The sequence below is a fragment of the Vicugna pacos genome, chromosome 5, assembly GCF_048564905.1.
Source record: "Vicugna pacos chromosome 5, VicPac4, whole genome shotgun sequence".
Taxonomy (NCBI): Eukaryota; Metazoa; Chordata; class Mammalia; order Artiodactyla; family Camelidae; genus Vicugna; species Vicugna pacos.
In genome coordinates, this window is record NC_132991.1 from 4,168,336 (window position 1) to 4,189,652 (window position 21,317).

The window sequence follows — 21,317 nt, forward strand, 5'->3', positions numbered from 1 at the left end:
GTAGGACTTGAAATCACGAGCTGTTTCCTTGATATACTCTATAGTAATCTTTCAGGAAGGAAATAATTTTTAAAGTCCCAGTAGACTTTTCTTTTTTGGGCCATTGTTGGAAGTGGGGTTGACCTTAAAACTTTGTGGTCTCGAAGAACGCTTAATTAATCTGATGTGAAGAAAAAATAATAATCGCCTCATTTTCTTGCGGTCTCATCACAGACCACCCCCTTTTCCCCAGCCTTAGGGGAGGGAGCGTTTAATAATGGTCTGGTGTAAACTGATGCTCGGGCCGCGTGAGTTCCAAGGAGCGCTGCTGGTACAAGTTAAAACGGAGCAAGAGCCACGGCAAAGGGCAGCCCCCGAAACAAAAAAATTGCTCAAACAAACCAACCAACGCCAAGGACCGCCATGGCTCTGCTGGCGCGGATCCTGCAAGCCCGTCTGAGCCCCGCGCCCGAGCGGGGCGGGCTTCGGGGCGGCTGCACCCCGCTGCTGCCCCGGCGCGAGGGCGCCCGGCTCCCGGCGGGGGCGCGGGCCGAGGACAAAGGAGCGGGGCGGCCCGGGGCGCCGCGGGCCGGGGGCCGGGCGCAGGGACCCCGGAGCCTCGCCGCCATGCCCGGGCCGCGGACCCTCGCCAACCTGGTGGAGTTCTTCTGGAAGGACGGCTTCAGCCGCATCCACGAGATCCAGGTAGCCGCGCGCTGGGGCCGGGAGGGCTAGCGGCTCGCTGTGGGGGCACGGCGCCGGCGAGGAGGCCCGGGGCGGGGGGCCGAGGAAAGGGTCCCCAGGAGGGAGCGCCGGGAAGGGGACCCGGGGAGGGGATCCCGGGAGGACGCTAGGGAAGGGACCTGGGGCGGGAGGACCAGGGAGGCGACCGGAGGAAGGGATTCTGGGCAAGGAGCGCCGGAGGGAACCCCGGGGAGAGGGGCTCTGGGAGGAGGCGCCAGGGAGGGGACCGGAGGAGGAGACCCTAGGGAGGGGGGACAGGGGACTGAGGAGGGGATCCCGGGGGTCGCCGAGGAGGAAGCGCCGGACCTGCCCAGGAAGGGCGAGCTGGGGAGAAGGCTGCAGGGAGCGGCGCCCGGGAGGGACCCCAGGGCCGGGGCATCTTGCAGGGGTGCCCGAGGAAAGGACGCCGGGAGTGTTTCCTGGACAGGGCGCGCGGGGGAGAGGGCTTTGAGGAGTGATCCGGGAGGGGTCCCGGGGGAGGGGGTCTCGGGCAGGAGGGGCCCCGGGGGTGGGGGTCTCGGGCAGGGGGTGCCCCGGAGCCCCTGGGCCGCTCGCGCTGTGGGCTCGGGCGGGCGGACTCGAGGCAGTGGGAGCCTCCCTGCCTCTCCACGAGGTGGGCCAAAAGGTCTGTGTCTTTACGCGGCGAGGACACGTTGTGTCTGTTTTTAGTCCTTTTTGTTGGTGTTTTATGACTGAAAAACAAAACACAAAGTAACAGCGGAGGTTTGGAGGCTCCAGGTTATGTAACCCCTAAGTGATGGGAAGACAGGCGAACATTCGGCGTGGAGCCAGGACTGGGCAGGGACCGGGAAGAACCCAACCGGTCCAACCACCCTGTCGGGGTGTTGGGACCCACTCATTCTAAGGTGTCTCATCTTCATCCTGCGTTTCCTCCTTTGCTCACCCCAGATTGACTCTGTCATTGCCAGGTGACCCTGCACTTTTCAGCGTCGTCAAATCTGGGCCTTCTCACTTGCCTTCGTGGTTTTCTCAGGGGTCCTACCCCAGCCCATGCTCTTATTTCTGGGATCTGGGCCTTTTGACTTATTACAAGAACACCCTCCTCCTCTTTTGTTCAGAGCTTACCCTTTAACCTCCAGATCACAGAGGAACCCTTCGGTAACCACCTACCTGGGTTTTGGTCTTTCATTCATTCCCTCCACCGTTAGCACACATGGTGGTGCCGAGGCCACGGGCTGTGGTTGAAGCAGAAACTTCATTCATAGAAAAAAAGTGGCTCAAGAGGAGCAATTTTCACTCTACTGAAATTCCAGCTGGCCCCTCCTCTCCAACCCCAACATCATCCCCACCCAATTTTTGCCCAGATGTGTTTCTAGGGCTCAAAAGTTATTTTCTCTGTTTCATGTGGAATCTGAACCTGAGATATCAGAATGATAGTTTTCAAATATGGTAAAAAAATATTTATTTAATGACAAGTTCAGTACAGCCTGATTTTTTGTTTTTGTTTTTATCCACCTCTGTGTCCATCTGCTTTTTTTTTTTCCTTCCAGTTTTAACTTCTGTGCTAGTTAAGTAGCTGGCTTTGCCTGAGAAGTGGCTCATCTCCCAGTAGTTCCTGTTAACAGCCGTCTTATCTCTTTTGGGGTCCTGTTTGTTAGGCAGGGTGATCCCTTGGCACAGGACACATGCCATTTGAGTCTTGGTGTCTCCATCTCCAAGCAGGAGGACTTAACTAGGGCCATAAAGAAGCAAACAGCTTCTACCTGAAGGCAGAATAGTAGAGAGACAGCCGACCCTGTGGCCTGCTGTTTCTGATGTTGAGAGTTGGGGTGGTAAGAAATGTTAGCAGATGCCAAAGAGAGACATGGTCATTTTCCCCATGCTCAGCCCTGCCTGTGTCCTACTGAGCCATGCTGGGTGATACTTTCTTCCTCCATTCCTTCCTCCCCTAATTATTAACTGGACAATTTAACTCATTTATATTTATTGTGATTTCTTTCCTTTTTTTTGGTTAACTTTATTGAGATATAATTCACATATCATACAATTCATCCACTTAGAGTATACAGCCATCACCACAATCAGTTTTAGAACATTTTCATAACCTTAAAAAGAAACCCCATATTGTATCCTTTAGCTGTTACCCCCACCACTCTCCCATTCCCCCAGCCTTAAGTGACCACTAGTTGACTTTATGTCTTTGTAGATTGGCTTCCTCTGGACATTTCATATGAATGGAATCATATAATATGTGGTCTTTTGTGTCTGGCTTCTTTCACTGAGCACCATGTTTTTAGAGTTTGGCATGTGGTAACATGTATCAGTACCTCACTCCTGTTTATGGACAAATAATATTTCAGTGTATGAATAGGCGACATTTTGCTTACTCATTCTTCAGTTGATAGACATTTGGATAATTCCCACCTTTTCCCTGTAATGAATAATGCTGCTATGAATATTCAGTGCAAGTTTTTGTGTAGACATATGCTTTCATTTCTTTTTGATAGATCTCTAGGAGGCGAATTGCTTGGTCAAATAGTAACTCTGTATTTAGCTGTTTGATGAAGACTGTTTTAATGTGGCTGCATTATTTTACATTCCACCAGCAGTGCAATAGGGTTTTGATGTCTCCATATCCTTGCCAATACTTGTTATTACCTGTCCTTTTGTTTTAAGCATCCTAGTGGATGTGAAGTGTTCTCTCATTGAGGTTTTGATTTGCATTTCCCTAATGACTAATGATCTTGAGCTTCTTTTCATGTGTTTATTACACATTTGTTTATCCTCCTTGGAGAAATGTCCATTCAAATAATTGCCCAGTTTAAAAGCTTTTTTTTTTTTTTACTGTTGCATTGTAATACTTTAAAAATATATTCTAGACATAAATGTGTGCTTTGCAAATATTTTCTCCATTCTAGAGATTGTTTTTCACTTCCCTGGTAGTGTCCTTTGAAGCACAAAATTTTTAAAGTTTGAAGTCCAATCATCTGTTTTTTCTTTTGTTGCTTGTCCTTTTGATATCATATCTTAAGACACCATTGCCAAATCCAAGATCATAAAGATTTGCTCCTATATTTTCTTCAAAGAGTTTTATGGTTTTAGCCCTTACATTTAGATCTTTGGTCCATGTGGAGGTAATTTTTGTGTGTAGTGTGAGATAAAGGTATACATTTATTTTTTGTTTGTGGCTATCTAGTTTTCCCAGCATCATTTATTATACTGCTCTTTCCCATTTAATTGTCTTGGCACCTTTGTTGAAAATCAATTGACCATTGATGTATGAATTTCCTTCTGGACACTCAGTTCTATTCCAATGATTTAGATGTTCATCCTTATGCCAGTACCACATTGTCTTCGTTACTTTTATAGAATCTTTGAAATAGGGAAATGTGTCCTTCAACTTTGCTCTTCTTTTTCAAGATTGTTTTTGCTATTCTGGGTCCTTTGCATTTAATTTTTAGGATAAGCTTGTCAATTTCTACAAAGAAGCCAGCTGGAATTCTGATAGAGATTATGTTGAATCTGTGGATCAGTTTGGGGATTATTGCCATCTTAATAATACTGTCTTCCATTGCATGAACATGGGATGTCTTTCCATTTCTGTAGGTCCTTAATTTCTTTCAACGATCTCTTGTAGCTTTCAGAGCATAAGTTTTGTACTTCTTTTGTTAAATTTACTCCTAGGTATGTTATTCTTTTTACTGTTGTAATGGAATTGTTTTCTTAGTTTTATTTTTGGATTGTTCATTGCTAATGTATGGAAATGCAGTTGATTTTTGCATATTGCTTTTATATCCTGCAAGCTTGCTGAACTTGTTTATTAGTTCTGATAGTTTTTTAGTGGCTTCCTTATAATTTTCTATACACAAGATCATGTCACCCATGAATAGAGATCGCTTTACCTCTCCCTTTCCAATCTGGGTGTCTTTTCTCTCAGTTTCTTGCCGGGCATATTTTATAGGTCCGTTACAGTTTGCCCACAGCAGCTCCCTTCGTGGGGCGGGCACAGGGAGCTGTTGGGGGCGTGTGGGAAGGGGTTTCAGAGCCTGTTTGGCTCAGGATGGTTAAGACCCTGCAGTTCATCTAGGTCCGCATTTCTCTCTTGTGACTTCACACATCTAAGGGGTTTTTAAACGCATATCTTAAGTTCAGAAGACTTCTATAAATGTGATTAATGATGTGAAAATATTGATCTCAGGAATACTTAAAGTTACCGCCCTGGTTCAGCTCTGTATAACGTAGTGCTTCCTCTTCCCCAGTTTTCTGCCCCCCTTAACCCACAGGAATGTCTGTGTCAAAGGTATGTCATGTCTGTGTATTTTTCCCTTTTTCGGTCTCTCCATGGTATTGCAGCAGAAGCACACTCGGGAGTACGGAAGAATCTTCAAGTCTCACTTTGGTCCTCAGTTTGTAGTGTCTGTTGCAGACCGAGACTTGGTGGCTCAGGTGCTGCGGGCGGAGGGGGCTGCGCCCCAGAGAGCCAACATGGGGTCCTGGCAGGAGTACCGAGACTTACGAGGCAGATCTACCGGGCTCATCTCGGCGTGAGTACGTGGGGCCGGGCTGAGCACGAGCAGGAAATGGGAGCCCAGGGAGGCCCCCTCCCTGAACACTGGGCTCCTAACTCCTGATGGAAAAGTGTCAGGAGAGCCTCTCGTGGGATCCCCTGAAGTCAGGCACCAGAGCCCAGCTGGGGGCTCTCTGCTTCCTCCTGTGGGAAGAGATGTGGTGGCAGGGACAAGGTGGGGGTCACACTAGCCCAGCGATGGGGAGGGGCTGTTTTTCAAGCATTGCTTTGTGGCTTTTGGTGTCCGTTCAGTGACCACCAAGGGAGCTGAGCTCACAGTGCCTGTCTGTGGACAAGGGATGAGGTTGGTTGAGCTGTCTTAGCAGACCCCCTGGAGGGGCTACGAACTTCCAGTGTCCATCGCCAAGTGATGGTTTTCCTGTCTCATAACAGACTACAATGATTATACATCTTTGTGCCTTCTAAGAGCTAATTGGCACTCTCACAGACAGAGAGGAAAATATGAAGCATCTGCAGATCTCCTGGTCCAAATCACTTGCGTTTAGAAATTCTATTTTTGACTCTTTTGATATGTATGTCCTTATACATGAACTGGGGAGTAGTACCATCAATTTCTCAAATAAAGGAAAAAGAAGTTGTGGTTGGGTGTCACCACTGTCCCTCAGTTTCTGTCCTAAGAGTAGTAATCAAACAGCTTCTCTCCCTTTGTCCAGCCCCCAGAGGGCAGGGGACAGTGCTCTGTGCCGTCACCAGGGCGTCTCGGCGCTGGCTGCAGGCTCAGGAGTGTAGGAGTTCAGATCAGTTCAGGATCTGGGAGTTTACTTGTGTAAAGTTTGTTGTCCTTCGCTCATCAGAGCAGTCTTGTGTCTCTTTACTATAATACTGTTGCAAGAGTTTCAAAGGCAGTGTATTACTTTTGATAAAGATGCTTCCTGGTGGCAGTTTTTTCCCTTAAAGTTTGCTTCAAGGGCAACAGCTCAAGTGTTAATGAGACTCCAAGGCTGAGGTTACCCCTCCTCTTTGCAATGTCGGCCCTGCTTTCATCCTATGTGGATGGGCAGGTGTGTTGCTTCTTTTCTGCTGGGGTCCTCTGAATTCCTTCCCAGATTACCAATACAAGGAAAATGACTGGAAATTCACTTCATTCTAGGGAGGGTGACCAGTGGCTCAAGATGAGAAGTGTGTTGAGACAAAGAATTCTGAAACCAAAAGATGTGGCCCCCTTTTCGGGAGAAATCAATCAAGTTATTGCCGATTTAATTAAAAGAATCTACTTCCTCAAGAACCAGGCAGAAGATGGAGAAACTGTGACCAACATCAATGACCTATTCTTCAAATATTCCATGGAAGGTGAGGTGAAGTCAGGAGGTGGGAACGATGGAAGAATGGACGTTTGCCAGAAAATAGTCATTGTCACTCCTTGGGGGTTTCCTGTGCCCCAGGTGGTGTGCTGAGCCCCAGACACACATCCATGTAATCCTCGCCATGCTGACGGAACCGGGGATGTCTATAAATGCGGCAACCGAAAACTACCCCCGTTTTTAGTGGCAGAAACTTAGTTTCAAATACAGGTCTTTTGAAGGGTGGGTATAGCTCAGAGGTAGAGTGCGTGCTTAGCATGCACAAGGTCCTGGGTTCAATTCCCAGTACCTCCTCTAAAAATAAATACACAAATAAACCTAATTACCTCCCCCCCGCCCTGCCAAAAGAAAATTGAAAAAAAAAATTCATGTTAGTTGAGTAGAATTCTCATGGTTCAAAGATCAAAACCAAAATATTCATTGGAAAGTCTCCCTCTCTCCTTACCCAGCTAGGTCACCAGTGTCTTCGAGGGATGTTATATGCACTTACAGAGAAATGCATGCGAATATTTTTTGCGGGCACAGGGAGAAGTCGTTAGGTTTGTTTATTTATTATTATTATTTTGATGGAGGTACTGGGGATTGAACCCAGGACCTCATGCGTGCTGAGCACACTCTCTACCCCTGAGCTGCACCTTCCCCTGTGAATATTCTTTTTACTTAAAAAATAAGTGGTCGAATACCACACATTCTTTTCTGTATCTGGCTTTTTTTTTTTTTAATATATAAAGAATTCTATCAGCTTTCCTATTTTAAAAGGTGAGTTTAACTTCAAATTCAGTTTTTTAAAGTTCAGATATGCACGCTCTCTGAAAATAGTAAGAAAATCAACAGAGAAGAGAGTTGTAAACCCACCAGAAAATCCCGCTCTTGGTGCTTGGAGGCCCTTTCCTCGGCCTTCTTAGCTCTTGGACTGGGGGCTCCCCGATGTGTGGCCAGGAGGAGCCACCTTTCAACTCCCCACAGTTGGGCGGAAAGGTTGGGGGGTCTCGCCTGGTAGGTCTTGGACAGACCGTTGAGCTGGGGGTGTGATGGGGCAGAGGGTCTGTCAGCTCTGTGTGCACGGCCCCCGGTGCATCAGGACCTGGTGGAGGAGACCTCTGGTGATGGAGCGGCAGGCCTCATGAAGGGCCCCTGGACCACTTTAGAAAGTGATTTCTGTGGCCAGGTATCGTCTGCCGATGCTGTGACCAGTCTATGTGAAGAAGGGCTTTGAAATGACACCTCTCTCCCGTGCAGGAGTGGCCACCATCCTCTACGAGAGCCGTCTGGGCTGCCTGGAGAGCAGCATCCCACAGCCCACGGAGGACTACATCCAGGCCCTGGGGCTCATGTTCAGCATGTTCAGGACCTCCATGTACGCAGGCGCCATCCCCCGGTGGCTCCGCCCGCTCGTCCCCAAGCCCTGGCGCGAGTTCTGCAGGTCCTGGGATGGACTCTTCAAATTCAGTAAGAGAAAGTGGGCGCCACTTCTGCACACGCAGGTGGACCTGACTTTCCAGCTAGTTGTGTGTCTAATGCTCATGCGGACAGTGGGTCTCCCTGCAGAGGATGACCCGATGTCCTTATGAGCCATTTGGGCTCCAGAGCTTTTAGATCAGTTTCTCCAGTGAGCATAAAGCGTGTGGGTTGTGACCACAAGCGATGGGACCGATTTATCACTTTTAAACTCTTTATTTCAATACACATCCTTGCAGTGATACATAAATGTCATCTGTGGGAGGTGACACCTTTAGTCCAATAATTCTGTCATTGCTTAAAAGGCAGATAGAATTTCGGACCTGTGCAAGTTCATTTGAACATTCTCAGTGGCAGCTTTGGGGACAGAGAAATTCATTCGTTTCTCACTTGGTGGAAAACAAGCTAGGAAAAACCGTTTTGTTCAAGCCCGAGGTGAGACTGCAAAGCAAGATTAGTTTTCTTATGTGGCTAAAAATTTTACGATAAAAGAATTTCCAAAACAAAAAAAAGAGATTTCCAAAATGTTTAGAACAATGTGAACAGTGAAAGACGCATCCCAGGGTGTCCTTTGAAGGCATATATATCCATTTGAACATATAAGTTTCATATAAGTTCTTATATATTCATTGAATGTATAAGTTCTGATGTATATAATATCCTGGCTTCTTTTTATGGTAACACAGTCTTTTCGCTCAGTTCATTCTCCCTTCTCGAAGCACAGCAGGAGAAAAAAGAATCTGTATTCTTGTCACTCCAAAGCTTTTTTTGGCTGTTTCATCAGTAAAGCAAACATTTACAAATATCTTATTTTTAAAAAGGAGGACATATTTAGCTTATCTTTAACTTTTCCTTTTTTTTTTTATTTTGGAGTAAACTTAAGGATCTAATTGTCTTTCTTCGATGATTCATGAATTGGCAGCACCCTGTCTAGCAGAGAGAAGGATGTGCCCAGCTTTCATTCATTTATACCAACAAGTGTATGAATGAAGTTCCAGAGTTGACAGGAAATCCACTGGGTCTTGTCTGGCCTCTGAACCTGCCACAGACTGAGTTAAGTTATTGAGAGGATGAAGAAGGAGTGCAGACTAAAGAGACTCTCCTTTTTTTTTAAACTGAAGTCTAGTTGACTTACAATGCTGTGTTAGTTTCCGGTGTACAGCGTAGTGACTCAGTTATACACATACATGTATATATTCTTTTTCATATTGGTTTTCATTATAGGTTATTACAGGCTGTTGAATATAGTTCTCTGTGCTTTACAGTAGGACCTTGTTTATCTGTTTTATATACAGTAGTGTGTATCTGCTAATCCCAAACTCCCAGTTTATCCCTCTCCCTACCTTTCCTCTTTGGTAACTGTAAGTTTGTTTTCTATAAGTCTGTTTCTGTTTTGTGAATAAGTTCACTTGTGTCCTTTTTTTAGATTCCACATATAAGTGATATCATGATATTTATCTTTGTCTGACTTACTTCACTTAGTATGATAATCTTCAGGTCCATCCATGTTGCTGCAAAGGGCATTCTTTCATTCTTTTTTATGGCTGAGTAGTATTCCATTGTCTAAATACAGCATGTCTTCTTTATCCAGTCATCTTCTGATGGACATTTAGGTTGCTTCCATGTCTTGGCTGTTGTAAATCGCACTGCTGTGAACATCTGAAGTGATTATTCTTAACCACAACTTTTTTCAAAAGAAACACTGTTTTCAAACAGGCCAAATTCATGTTGACAACAAGCTGAAGGCAATACAGTGCCAAATGGACCGAGGGGAGAGAGTGAGAGGGGGGCTGCTCACCTGCCTCTTCCTCAGTCAGGAGCTGACGCTGGAGGAAATCTACGCAAACATGACGGAGATGCTCCTGGCCGGCGTCGACACGGTGAGTCGTCGGTTGTCCTCTTCTCTCAATAGACAGAGCACACGGTGGCCTTTCTGGGTAATCTGATGGGTGGCAGAGATGTTGAGCCCCCGTACATGTTTGTATGGCTGAACGTCTGCGTTGCTGCTGCAGGTCCCCAGGAGAAGACCATTTTCTTTTTTTTTTAATATCTGTAACGTGTAAAATTAAGGTATGTAGTGGATTCTATAAAGAACATGACCACAATCTCTTATCATGCACACAAAGTAAGAGTTCACTGTAAAGTTTAAGAATCATTCCTTATTTGCAGCCATTTGTCCATTGTTTCATAATATCAGAAATGAAGAGGGCACAGACATAAAAACCCTTTTATTCAGGGGAGAGGATTGAACTCAGTGGTAAAGCATATGCTTAGCATGCACGAGATCCTGGGTTCAGTCCCCAGTGCCTCCATTCAAATAAAAACAAACAAACAAAAAAACCTAATCTCCCCCCTGCCAAAAACATATCTGAAACCAGAGATGAATTGAAACTAAAAAATAAACGAAACAAAACCCTATTATTTGTCTTTTAAAATATTCCAGCCCACGGAGAACTCCCCAGTTCATTTTATAAAGGCAGCCTAACTTTAAAACCAAAGCCTGCCAAAGAAGCATAAAGAAAGAAACGTTTACTAAGCAGTTTGACTGATGAATATGTGTGTGTATCAACTCTAAATAAAATCCTAGGGAGGAGATTCAATTAGTGTAGCCAATGAATAATATATTATGATCAAGAGGCCTCAAGAGTAGAATGAAACAATTATACTATACAGCACAGGGAAATATATACAAGATCTTGTGGGAGCTCACAGTGAAAAAAAATGTGACAATGAATATATGTATGTTCATGTATAACTGAAAAATCGTGCTCTACACTGGAATTTGACAGACAATCAATTATTGGTGATTTATGTAAGAAAGAGAACATGCATTCCAATGAATAGATTTACATTTGAAGAAAAGACTTAAGCTTTAAATGAAAATATTGGTCAACAACAACAACAAAAAGTAGAATGAAACAAATCACTGCCAACTGATTTGAAGGGAATTCCGTACCCTATTGTGAAGTTAGCATAAAAGTCAACTCATGTATAAGCCAGAGTGACTTCCAGACCTCAGTATCATGCAAACTCATAGACGCGGTCAGTGAAAATTCTGCATGAATGCGACGTGTGGGTTTGTTGATGGTGAATGAATGGAATGACTCAGACGCACGGTGCTCTCGCCCCCTGGTGGTGACCAAGAGCATCACCACGCGAACCGTTCCTCGGTGGAGGGAACATCCCTCAGGTGATAAAACGCTTGCAACTTCATACTAATTTAAAAAGAAATGTTATTTTAAAAAATCAGCTTGATTGAAGTATAATTTATGTGCAATAAGCAGCATCCATTGAAACCGTACAATTCGACACGGGTTGTTGGCAGATAACAGTATAAGCACAGATGGAATTGTTTTTGAAGCCAGCACCACAATCGCAATCCTGGATTTACCATAACTGCAAGTTCCCCCCTCATGTCAGTCCATTCCTCCCCAGACCCCCGCCCCCGCCCCCGGCAACCACCGATCTGCTTTCTGACACTCTATGTCCGTTTGCATTTTTCTAGAAATATGTATAAATGGAATCATACAGAATGTATTCTGTGTCTGGCTTCCTTCACTCAGCAAAGTGATTTTGAGATTCCTGGATATTACTGCACCTAAGAGTAGTTTATTCTTTTTTTTTTTTTTAAATTACTGAGTAGTATCTCATTATATGGATAGACCACATTTGGGTTTTACGCGGAAATGTGATTTTAATAGAAAGGTTTTGTTCTCATAATAGAAAGCATCTAAATTATTTCCTTATCATTTATAAAAGAAGAACTTGCACGTTAAATTATGCATTACAGGAGAGCTTGTTCTCCAAAAACATATGGTATCTATTATAGAGAAATAATATCAATATGGCCTACTTAAGTTAGATTAAAAAAATTTTTTTAGGGGGAAAGTAATTAGGTTATTTATTTATTTATTTATTTATTTATTTATTTATTTATTTATTTATTTATAGAGGAGGTACTGGGGATTGAACTCAGGACCTTGTGCATGCTAAGCATGTGCTCTACCACTGAGCATACCCTCCCGCAAGTTTTTTTTTTTCAGATGAAAGAAAGGGCATCTATACTATGGAATTTCTTGGTTTACAAGACAGTGAAATACAGTCATATAGATAACAGTGTTGATTTTAGTGAAAATCTTGGAACCTAGGATATGAAGGTCACAGAAAGTTCCAGGCACCACCTCCAGGCATGACCAGCATCCCTGTGTCCTGTCAGGCTCTGCTGATGGGGCAGACGGCTCTTAAATGATTTCTAAGAGTTCCAAAATAATTTTTCCTGTAACTCTTTGCTGAAAGAGCCCGTGACTACTTCCCAAAAACATTTGGTAGCTTTTTTCTAGGAGGAGGTGAGGGAAGTCATCTTTAGTTTGGGGATGACCAAGATGCTCTGGTAGCGTTGTCGGAGTGTGACTTTGCACCTACGCTTTTTGCCACGTGACTCCTCGTCTGCTGTTTCCAGCTGCTGGAAACCTTGGTTTTCCTCACCGACGTACGTGCCTGTGTTTCTTTCTCAGACGTCCTTCACCTTGTCCTGGGCGGTGTACCTCCTCGCGAGGCACCCAGAGGTGCAGCAGACTGTGTACCGGCAGATAGTGAAGAATCTGGGGGAGAGGCATGTTCCCACGGGGGCCGATGTCTCCAAAGTCCCGCTGGTCCGAGCTCTGCTTAAGGAAACCTTGAGGTAAAAGGCTCGCCCGAATTCAGCTGGAAAACCATGTCCCTTAAGTCTCTGATTCTGTATCATAATGATTGTGCTTCTGACTTAAAAACTGGCTCCTAAACAGATGCTCCATCTCCCCTCAGTGGCTGGAAGGTTTAGGAAGGAGGTCCTCTAGGCCTTCGCTGTTTCCTCTCTGCCCTGGTCAGGGCACAGAAAGGCTATACTGTTCCACAGCTGGAAACGTGAATTTCTTCATAAACATCTTTAGCGACATCATCAAACTTTGCATCCACGCTAGTCCTTGGGCTCCCCTGGTGCTTTCCAGGGGGCTCCTCTGAAGCTAAAGCAGAATAAAAACTGATCGTCAGGAAATGTTTGGGGCTGTTTGGCTGGTTACCAGACTTGCTTACAAAGCCCTGTGTTCCCTGTGTGAATCCGTAGTTGGATTGGAGAAACCCAGTAGTGAGGCTTCTTTACTCCTGGACGGGGCTCTACTGACCCTGGGAAAAGCCGGCACGTGAGGGATACACGTAGCCTTGGGCGCATTTGGATGGGAGGTGGGATCAGGTGAGGGGTGAAGTGTCCTCCTCCTCTGAGGGTCAGGATCCTGTACACAGCATCCCTCTGTGGAGGACATGCCATGACAAGGAGCAAAGATTCTTCACAGAGGACACACTGAAATCATTCTTAGAAACCTGACTTAATGATATTTCAAATTGTGTGTCATCCTCAATCACAGCACGCTGTTTAATCTCAAAACAAAACAAAACCCATAACGTTGTAAAACAACTATTCTTCAGTAAAAAATAAAATAAAATAAAACAGAACAATGATACTCTTTAAAAAAAAAGCCAGTTGTGTTAAGTGGTATTTGTCAATTCAAGTTCTGTTCAGAGTGTTGGCAGGCTTGCCTCCCAGAGATGATCTGAAAACTGAAGTAGCATTTCTCAGAATGTATCTCCTGGAGCCCTGAGTCCTGTCAGCTATTCCCTGATAAAGGGGGTCTCATGTGCGTGTAAATTTCACAAACTCGGAATTTTTCCTCTTGGATGCACAGTGGCACATTAAAGCCTTTGCCTTGTGTTTTGAAAACTCTTTTTTGACCTTTTCCACATTCCCCAGGATACTTCCCGGGCAAAGCTAAGGAGCCGTGAAGGTCTTTGCAAGAATTCCTGATTGAAACCGTATCCTGTGTGACTTTTTAGAAAATGAAATGGCAATATGGCCAGACTTTGAAATGTTTATAAAGTATTTCGAAAGTCACCCCTCCCTTCCCTTCCCCGCTGGCTTTTTTCCAGGCTGTTTCCAGTGCTGCCGGGGAATGGCCGGGTCACCCAGGAGGACCTGGTTGTCGGCGGGTACCTGATTCCCAGAGGCGTGAGTGGGGCTGACTTGGCGGGGCGGGGCTGTGCAGGGGTGGTCGGGTAGGAAATTTGCTTCCATGTTAAGGAGTCCTAGTACTGAAGCAAATACCTCTAGGGTTCCTTCTCTTCTGTTTATATTTTTATGATGAAGGTCAGGCTTTGGGAGCCTGGAGAGGTGCATGGTGCTATTGCTCTGGCAAAAACAAAGCCGGGTATTTCTGTACTCCCAGACCTGTTCCAGCCCCGTCCCTGGAGGCCTGAGTCCCAGAAGCAGCAGGTCTCCCCAGGGAGAGTTTCTGAAGGGCTTGATTGCCTCCTGCGTGGCTGCACTGATGCGCATTCAGGGTGGGGTGTGGATTGATGGAGCTGGCATCCTGGGTCTACGTCTTTGTGGCTCCTTCCAGCCAGAAGCATCTTGGGAGGGACCGTCCAGTTGGGGCTCCGGCCCCTGCCCCGCTTGCCCTTGATTCTGGTCCTTCTTCCTTTTCTGATGAACATCGTTTCTGCAGACCCAGCTGGCCCTCTGCCACTATGCCACGTCCTATGAGGATGAGAACTTCCCTCGGGCCAAGGAGTTCCGCCCGGAGCGCTGGCTGCGGGAGGGGCACCTGCACAGGGTTGACAATTTTGGATCCATCCCCTTTGGCTATGGAGTTCGCAGCTGCATCGGGCGGAGGATTGCAGAACTGGAGATCCACCTCGCCGTGATCCAGGTGGGGCCAGGGGCCGGCCTGAGGGCTTGGCCTCATTTACTGGGCTCCCATGAATCAGGGTTTGGGGGAGAAAGGAAACAAAACTTTGAAAACTTTAAGCTTCAAATTAAATCCCTTTTATAGGTTAACCCCCGCCACCCACCCAGGAGCCACCTTTAGCCCCAGGGTCACCTGCCCTGTTTCTTTCCTCCTTGGACATGTGTGTAGCTGTGGGGGGGCCCACGTGCTCACGTGGGGGGTCCTGCAGAGAGGTGAGTGGGAGGTGTCCTGTGAGTGGCCTTCAAACCGTATGAGCATCCTGTCTCCAAGGAACCCCTCAAAATGCAGGTTCCTGGGTCCTGGCCACAGAGAGAGTAACCTATTTATGGGTCTGGGGTGGGGCTCTGGGCAATTCTGGTCCGTGGGCTGCGCTGGGTCTAAGACAGTGCACCTGGTGGGGCACAGGGCACCTCCACCCGCTGTGGTGTCTGCGTCTGTGGTTCAGGCCCCCACCTCCCGGGTGTCTCTGTGGAGGAAGTCCCACTTGTCCTCTGACTGGGCACCCAGCCCCTCACGTCACCCAAATGAGCCATTCACACAGGGAGGTGGTCCTCAGCCTGTTTGTTGGGTTTTGAAGCATCTGGAAGGCTTAGTATTTTATTAGAGAATACCTTGCATGCTAACCCCTATATAGCAAAGTGTACACTTGTGTGCACATACAGTGTCTGAGTTCTGGCTGCAGCAGGAACTCAGTCCTGTCCGAAGGAAAGTTTATAAGAGACATCTGTAGCAGCGACATATCTGCCTGTGCGAACCTCTGTTTGCTGCAGGAAAACTTGGCCCGAGATTCGGGAGTTGACATCCTTGACTCCAAGTGATAGAGGCATGAGGGGGTCACCTGGTGACTCTGTCTCCCCATTTTGCTGGTGGGGAAGCTGAGGCTGAGGGAGTTGGAGCCACTGGCTGCAGTCCCAGTGGGGCAGGTGCAGGGCCCCTTGTGGATGTGGTGACTCAGCCTTGCCTTCTCCCCACATGTCACGAGGTGCTTCCTGTGGGCTCACCCGGCCCAGGGCAGAGCACCGGGGGGCTGGGACCTTTATGGATGTTGGCATCAGAGAGCATACAAGATGGGGAGGCCTGGCCAGCCTGGGAGGGATTCTGGATGGTCAGTGTGGGGAATGGATGGGAGGCGGTAGGAAGAAGGCCAGAAACTGGTGTTTGGTGGTGGCGATGGGGATTTTATTTGTTTGCTTCTGTTCACAAATGCACCAGCTGAAGTTTTTGCTTCGAGTCCTCATTTCTACTTGTGCAAATGTAGAAGGGGAACACTATTATTTGTAATTGCCAAGAGAAGAAAAAAAAAGAGAAGACACAAATAAACAGTTCAGGAAAGAGATAGGAGACATACTGACTAATGCAGTAGATAATGTTTTTTTAATCAAGAAAATACTGCAAATGGGTTTTTTTAACCAATAAGCTTGAAGACATAGATCAAATGTACAGTGTACTAGAAAAAAATGTGAATTACCCAAACTGACTCCAAAGAAAGAGAATAGACCTCAGATATTGAGTGCATTGACTCGGTGGTAAAAAGATCTACCCCTGAAATGTCCGAGGCCTGGAGTTTTATTGCGAGTTGTATCAAACCTCCACTGAATGGGGGATAATCATCATCTTGTGCAAAAAGACTAGAAAAAGGAAGTTACATTTTTATGAGACTTGCATACCCTTGGTAGCCATAACCTGGGAAGGATAGCATAAGAAAGGAAAACTACAGGCCAATCCGATTTATTAACAAAGATGAAAGCCATTTTAAATGAAAAGTTGGGCAAATCAAATCCAGCAATGGAGGAAACAAATGCACCATCACCAGATCGGGTGCATTCAGGAATGCAAGGATGGCTCACCTCAAGAAAATGTGTCAGTAGAATTCACCACAATGACAGATTAAAGGAGAAACGTTATATGACCGTCTCTTGAAATAATTGATGAAAGTTAACCCTCATTCATGAAGAAAATCTCTTAGCTCTCCAGTAATGGGAGGGCTTTCCTTAACCACATAAATGGGGTCTAGAACAGCAAGCTTGCCTGTGGCCCCCCTGGGAAGGGAAGGGACAGCTTTAATGGTGCAATATTCATGTGTTTCTTTAAGGTTGGGAACAAGACGTTCCTATTGCACAGAGAGTGTCTAGAAGACACACCCCTGCCCCTTGGGAGCTGGAGACTTGAGGTGGAAGTTTGAGGGGGGGAGCTTTGTTTTTTGCTTTTATGTCTCGTGTAGGTTTCACTTTTCAGTGAGCACACATGGCCACTTAGAAAGGAAAAAAGTCCATGTCGTGTGTTGGCCTCATAGTGAGGGGACCGATGTGTGGGTTCTCCCTCTGCCACGTGGGAGTGTGCAGGCAGTGCTGGGAGGCCAGGACAAAGGGTCAGGGGTTGGGTGTGGAGGGGAGGTCATCTTGATGTCAGAACGTTCTCGAACTACCTAAGTACGGGTCATTCAGCTCGGCTCTCTAACAATGACAAAGTAGTGAGCTCAGCCTGTGTCCTCATTGCAGCCCTCTCCCCTGCCTGACCCCCACCCCCACCTCCAGACCTCAGCTCCCCTGAGGACCCATCAGTGGGTCCTGCTGCGTTGCCTGGGAGATGAGGCTGGAGAGTCGGAGTTGGGTGGGGGGGTCTGCATCACAGGTGACAATGTCTGTTCTCCATCACCGACACCCTGTTGGGTGGTTGGAGCAGGGGAGGGGTCAGGGCTAGTCGGACACCCTGCACTGTCCTCACGGGCTCATGAGCAATGCCTTGCCTCCCTTTCAGGAACCAACGTGGTTTTGACATGGGTCTTTAGAGCAGGTTGCCTTTTATTCCCTAAGCCTGGAGGTGACCTTGAATATCAGCCCGGGGCCAGTTGGTGAAGAGATTGGTGCTTTAGGCTGATGGATACTTAGTGGTTCTTTAAAACTGGTCCTGTAGATAATTTTCGGTTTCCCCCAAGAGGTCAGGGTGCTTCTTCTGAACTGCAGAAATGAGAAAAGTGATCAAAGGTGCAAAGTAGGAATATTTAGATTAGGGACCGTGACAGCTGAAGCCTGTTTGGATGGTCTGCCTCTGTCTGACAGCTATGTCCCCCCACTGTGTCTGTACCACATATGAAGTGGCCGCAGGTTCACTTTGTTTCTCTTTCCTCCTTGCTCTTTGGATTCTTTCTTTCTCTCGACCTACAGCAGGAGCAGCAGAGTTAGAATTAGGCCTTTGAACATTCTGCCTGCATTTCTTTGTCACGCTGGCCTCAGAGTTGCTCAGGGGACCTGAAGGCTCTCGGGGACGACTCAATGCTCTGTTTCCCAGTGACCGAGGGACTCGGTGCGATGTCCAGCACGACACCCACATCTCTCTCCCTCGGCTCCCCGGAGCCCTGGCTGGACGGGAGAGCAGGCACTCAAGCAGGACTGCAGATTTTCTGCTGTCCCAGTGGTGAATCTCTTCTCTCTGTTTCTCTTCAGTTGCTGCAACATTTTGAGATCAGAACATCTCCTTGGACTAAAACTGTTCATGCAAAAACCCACGGGCTTCTGATGCCCGGGGAGCCCATCCATGTGCGTTTTGTTAACAGAAAGTGAGCCTGGAGTGTTAACCCAGCCAGTGGACCGACACAGACTGGGCGTTCCTGTGCCCCCGATGACCGCGGCGGAGGAGGAGGACCACTTTTAGGGCTGTCTTGGGTATAGACTGGCCTCCTGGGTTCCGGGAGGCTTTTGAATCTTTACCCAAATAGTGTGAGAAAATTGTTAGACTTTTGCCTACCAGAGTTGCCTTTTCTTTGGAGAAACAGTTGTTTAAAAGCCAGGGGCACCGAGTTCTCCTGCCTCATACAGTGTCTTACCCTTGGGCTCAATGTTTGGTCTCCTATGCGTTTGTGCCAAGAAACGGCACGCTTACAAATTCAGTGCTCGAATGTACATCCTCTGATCCTGCTTCAGGACTCCGTTTGGACGCAGTTATCAACTTCTCATTTTTTAATTTGAAGGGAGACCATTAAGAATGCCTCTGTAATACCGTAATTATGGGAAGAAAGCACCACAGGCGACACAAAGCACCAGATTTAGCTCCTGTGAATGAAAAGGACCATGCTCTTATTTTCCTCTCCAAACCAGTGCTTCTTGTTCTAATCTTAGCTGCTGAAGAAGGCGAACCTTACTTTTTTTGTTTGAAGAAAATAATCATGAAGAAATAAAATTCCTGGCTGAGTCAAGAATCATCACGGTTTCTAAGCAAATCGAAATCCGAAGCACATGTGTAAGAATGGAGAAGCTGAGCATGTGAAACTTCGTTGCCTACGGTGAGAAAACGGAATTAAACGAGGCTGGTGGAAAACAGTGTAACTTCAGAACATTTTCATTTCAAGGAAAAATAAATATCTAAAAGGACACGCTAATAGAGAAAATAATATTTTTCTTCTTCGTAGTCTTATTTTAAATGTCCAAACTGGAAATGTGGTCCAGCTGTTGGTGCTGACATCAGGCTCGACTCTAAGGAGTCTCTGAGTGTCTGTTCCCGTTCATGCAACTTGCTGGTCACCAATAAAAGCCCAATTTCATAATACTCTCCCTGCACTGTCGTGCTTGAAACTGCCTATCCTCAATCCCATAATTCTCTTTACATAATCCTTATCCCCAAGTCACTTTCCTACTAATATATACCATAAATCTCTCTTCCCCTCTTTAGTCATTCTGCAAGATAATCCTTGTATAAAGTAGAAATGGGGGGTGGGGGTACAGCTCAGTGGTAGAGCACACACGTGCTTGGTGTGCATGAGGTTCTGGGTTCAATCCCCAGTACCTCTTAAGGGGAAAAAAAGGTAATAGAATAAAATAGAAGTAATATCCACTTCACATACCATGTTTGTTCAAGTATATAATCATGTTGAAATCTATGTGATGATGGAATAACTGTAATAGGAGAGCTGTAAAAACGTGTACAGTTACATGTGAAATTATGTCATAGTAATTGACAAGATGTTGGACTACAGGGGTATAAACTTTTATAACTAGATGCAATTTTATTCTGTTCCAGACTGACATTTAAAAATCTGGAGACTAAGTAACTTGAGGTGACCCCTTATTCTCCAAGGCAACCTCTAGGGAAGTATAGCTCTACCCGGGGTTAGGGTTAGTTCACACCTGAGCCCACTGCTTAGTCTCCAAGGACAGAAAGAGAAGTGGCCGGGCCTTGGGAGCCTCCTGGTGTGACCAGCGGGACGTGCACAACCCCACCTGTGACGCATTCTTGCCAAAGAAAGTGAAAGCAAATTACTTAATTCTCTAGATCCACGACCAGTGTATAGGGAGGGAATACAGGGTATAGAGGGACATGTGAAAACTCCACGTGGACGCAACAAGCAAAATCCAGAGTGCAAAGTCTACAGGACAAATAACTTGTTTTATTCCTTCAACAAATCAGTGACAAGAAAGAAGAAAAAAAGGAAGGGGGAACTGTTTTAGACGAGATTTTAAAAAAAAATTTATTTTAAGTTTTTTTTTCTGGGAGCATACCCTTTTTTTATTTTTTGCCTTTTTTTTTTTAAATAGAGGTACTGGGGATTGAACCCAGGACCCTGTGCATGCTAAGCACGTGCTCTACCCCTGAGCTATACCCTCCCCCCAGATGAAGAGATTTAAGAGCTAAGTAAGAAAATTTGAACACTGTGTATTTGATGATATTAAGAATTATTGTTACATTAGCAGGAAAGTGCTCTTATCTCTTGGAGATGTTTCTTTATTTTTTTAATCATTTTTTTTTATTGCGTTATAGTCATTTTACAATGTTGTGTCAAAGAGATGTTTCTTAAAGATATAAATATGTAACATTTATGGACGAAATGTTATGACATCTTGGATTTGCTTTAAGATAGCCCAGCTTGCTGGGGAGGGAGGCTGGCTTGTGTGTGTGAGTTGGGGGTGGAGATTGTGGGGGAAGAAGAGAGACTGGCTTGATGCTGACAGCTGGTGATGCTGGGGGAGTGGGTACGTGGAGGATTCGTGTCTCCATTCTGTCTCCTTTGTGTACATGTGAACATTTCTATAATAAAAAGTGTCTTCAAAAACCAAAGGCTGGGTTGGTTCATAATCTCATAGTTCATTTCTCTTTTATTACTGTTCACAAACCAGCAAAATGGATATAAATTAGGTTCTTCAGGGAGCTCTGCCTTCTATTTCAATAATTGTTGGAAGTGATCAATTTAATTAACTAAAGTACAATTGTTGTGATAGGATTCGGGTGACCTGCCGGACAGGGGTCAGCTAGCCTTTGTGGCTGAGACGCCAAGGCAGAGAACAAATCCATAGGCATCCGTAAGGGAAGGAGGAGAGGGCTGGGCACCGCCACCCAGGGCGGGATCCAAGAGGGTAAAAACACTGGGTGTGAGACAGTAGGGAGTGGTGGGGTCTGTGGAGTCTGCTCCCTGCCTGAAGGTTTTCAGAATTCATTTCTGCGATGTGCTGGCCGAACAGAAGGGGTCAGCAGCTGGCCGGGGCTGAGAGATGGCCAAGGGCAGGGAATCAGGTGAGAATC

At 46.1% G+C, this 21,317-nt stretch overlaps 1 protein-coding gene across 2 annotated transcripts; it reads left to right on the top strand.

The window, feature by feature from the left end:
• Window positions 1-120: 120 nt before the first annotated feature.
• Window positions 121-20,812, top strand: CYP27C1 (cytochrome P450 family 27 subfamily C member 1). Of its 2 annotated transcripts, XM_072960800.1 has the most exons (9): window positions 121-684; window positions 5,038-5,228; window positions 6,363-6,562; window positions 7,813-8,022; window positions 9,748-9,911; window positions 12,546-12,712; window positions 13,990-14,068; window positions 14,565-14,768; window positions 18,251-20,812. In XM_072960800.1, the coding sequence occupies exons 1-9, from the start codon at window positions 403-405 to the stop codon at window positions 18,365-18,367; spliced, it is 1,614 nt and encodes a 537-aa protein (XP_072816901.1). In that variant the 5' UTR covers window positions 121-402; the 3' UTR covers window positions 18,368-20,812. The 2 variants fall into 2 exon arrangements, with proteins under 2 accessions (XP_072816901.1, XP_072816900.1); XM_072960799.1 differs by lacking the exon at window positions 18,251-20,812 and having other exon boundaries at window positions 14,565-15,247.
• Window positions 20,813-21,317: the final 505 nt, after the last annotated feature.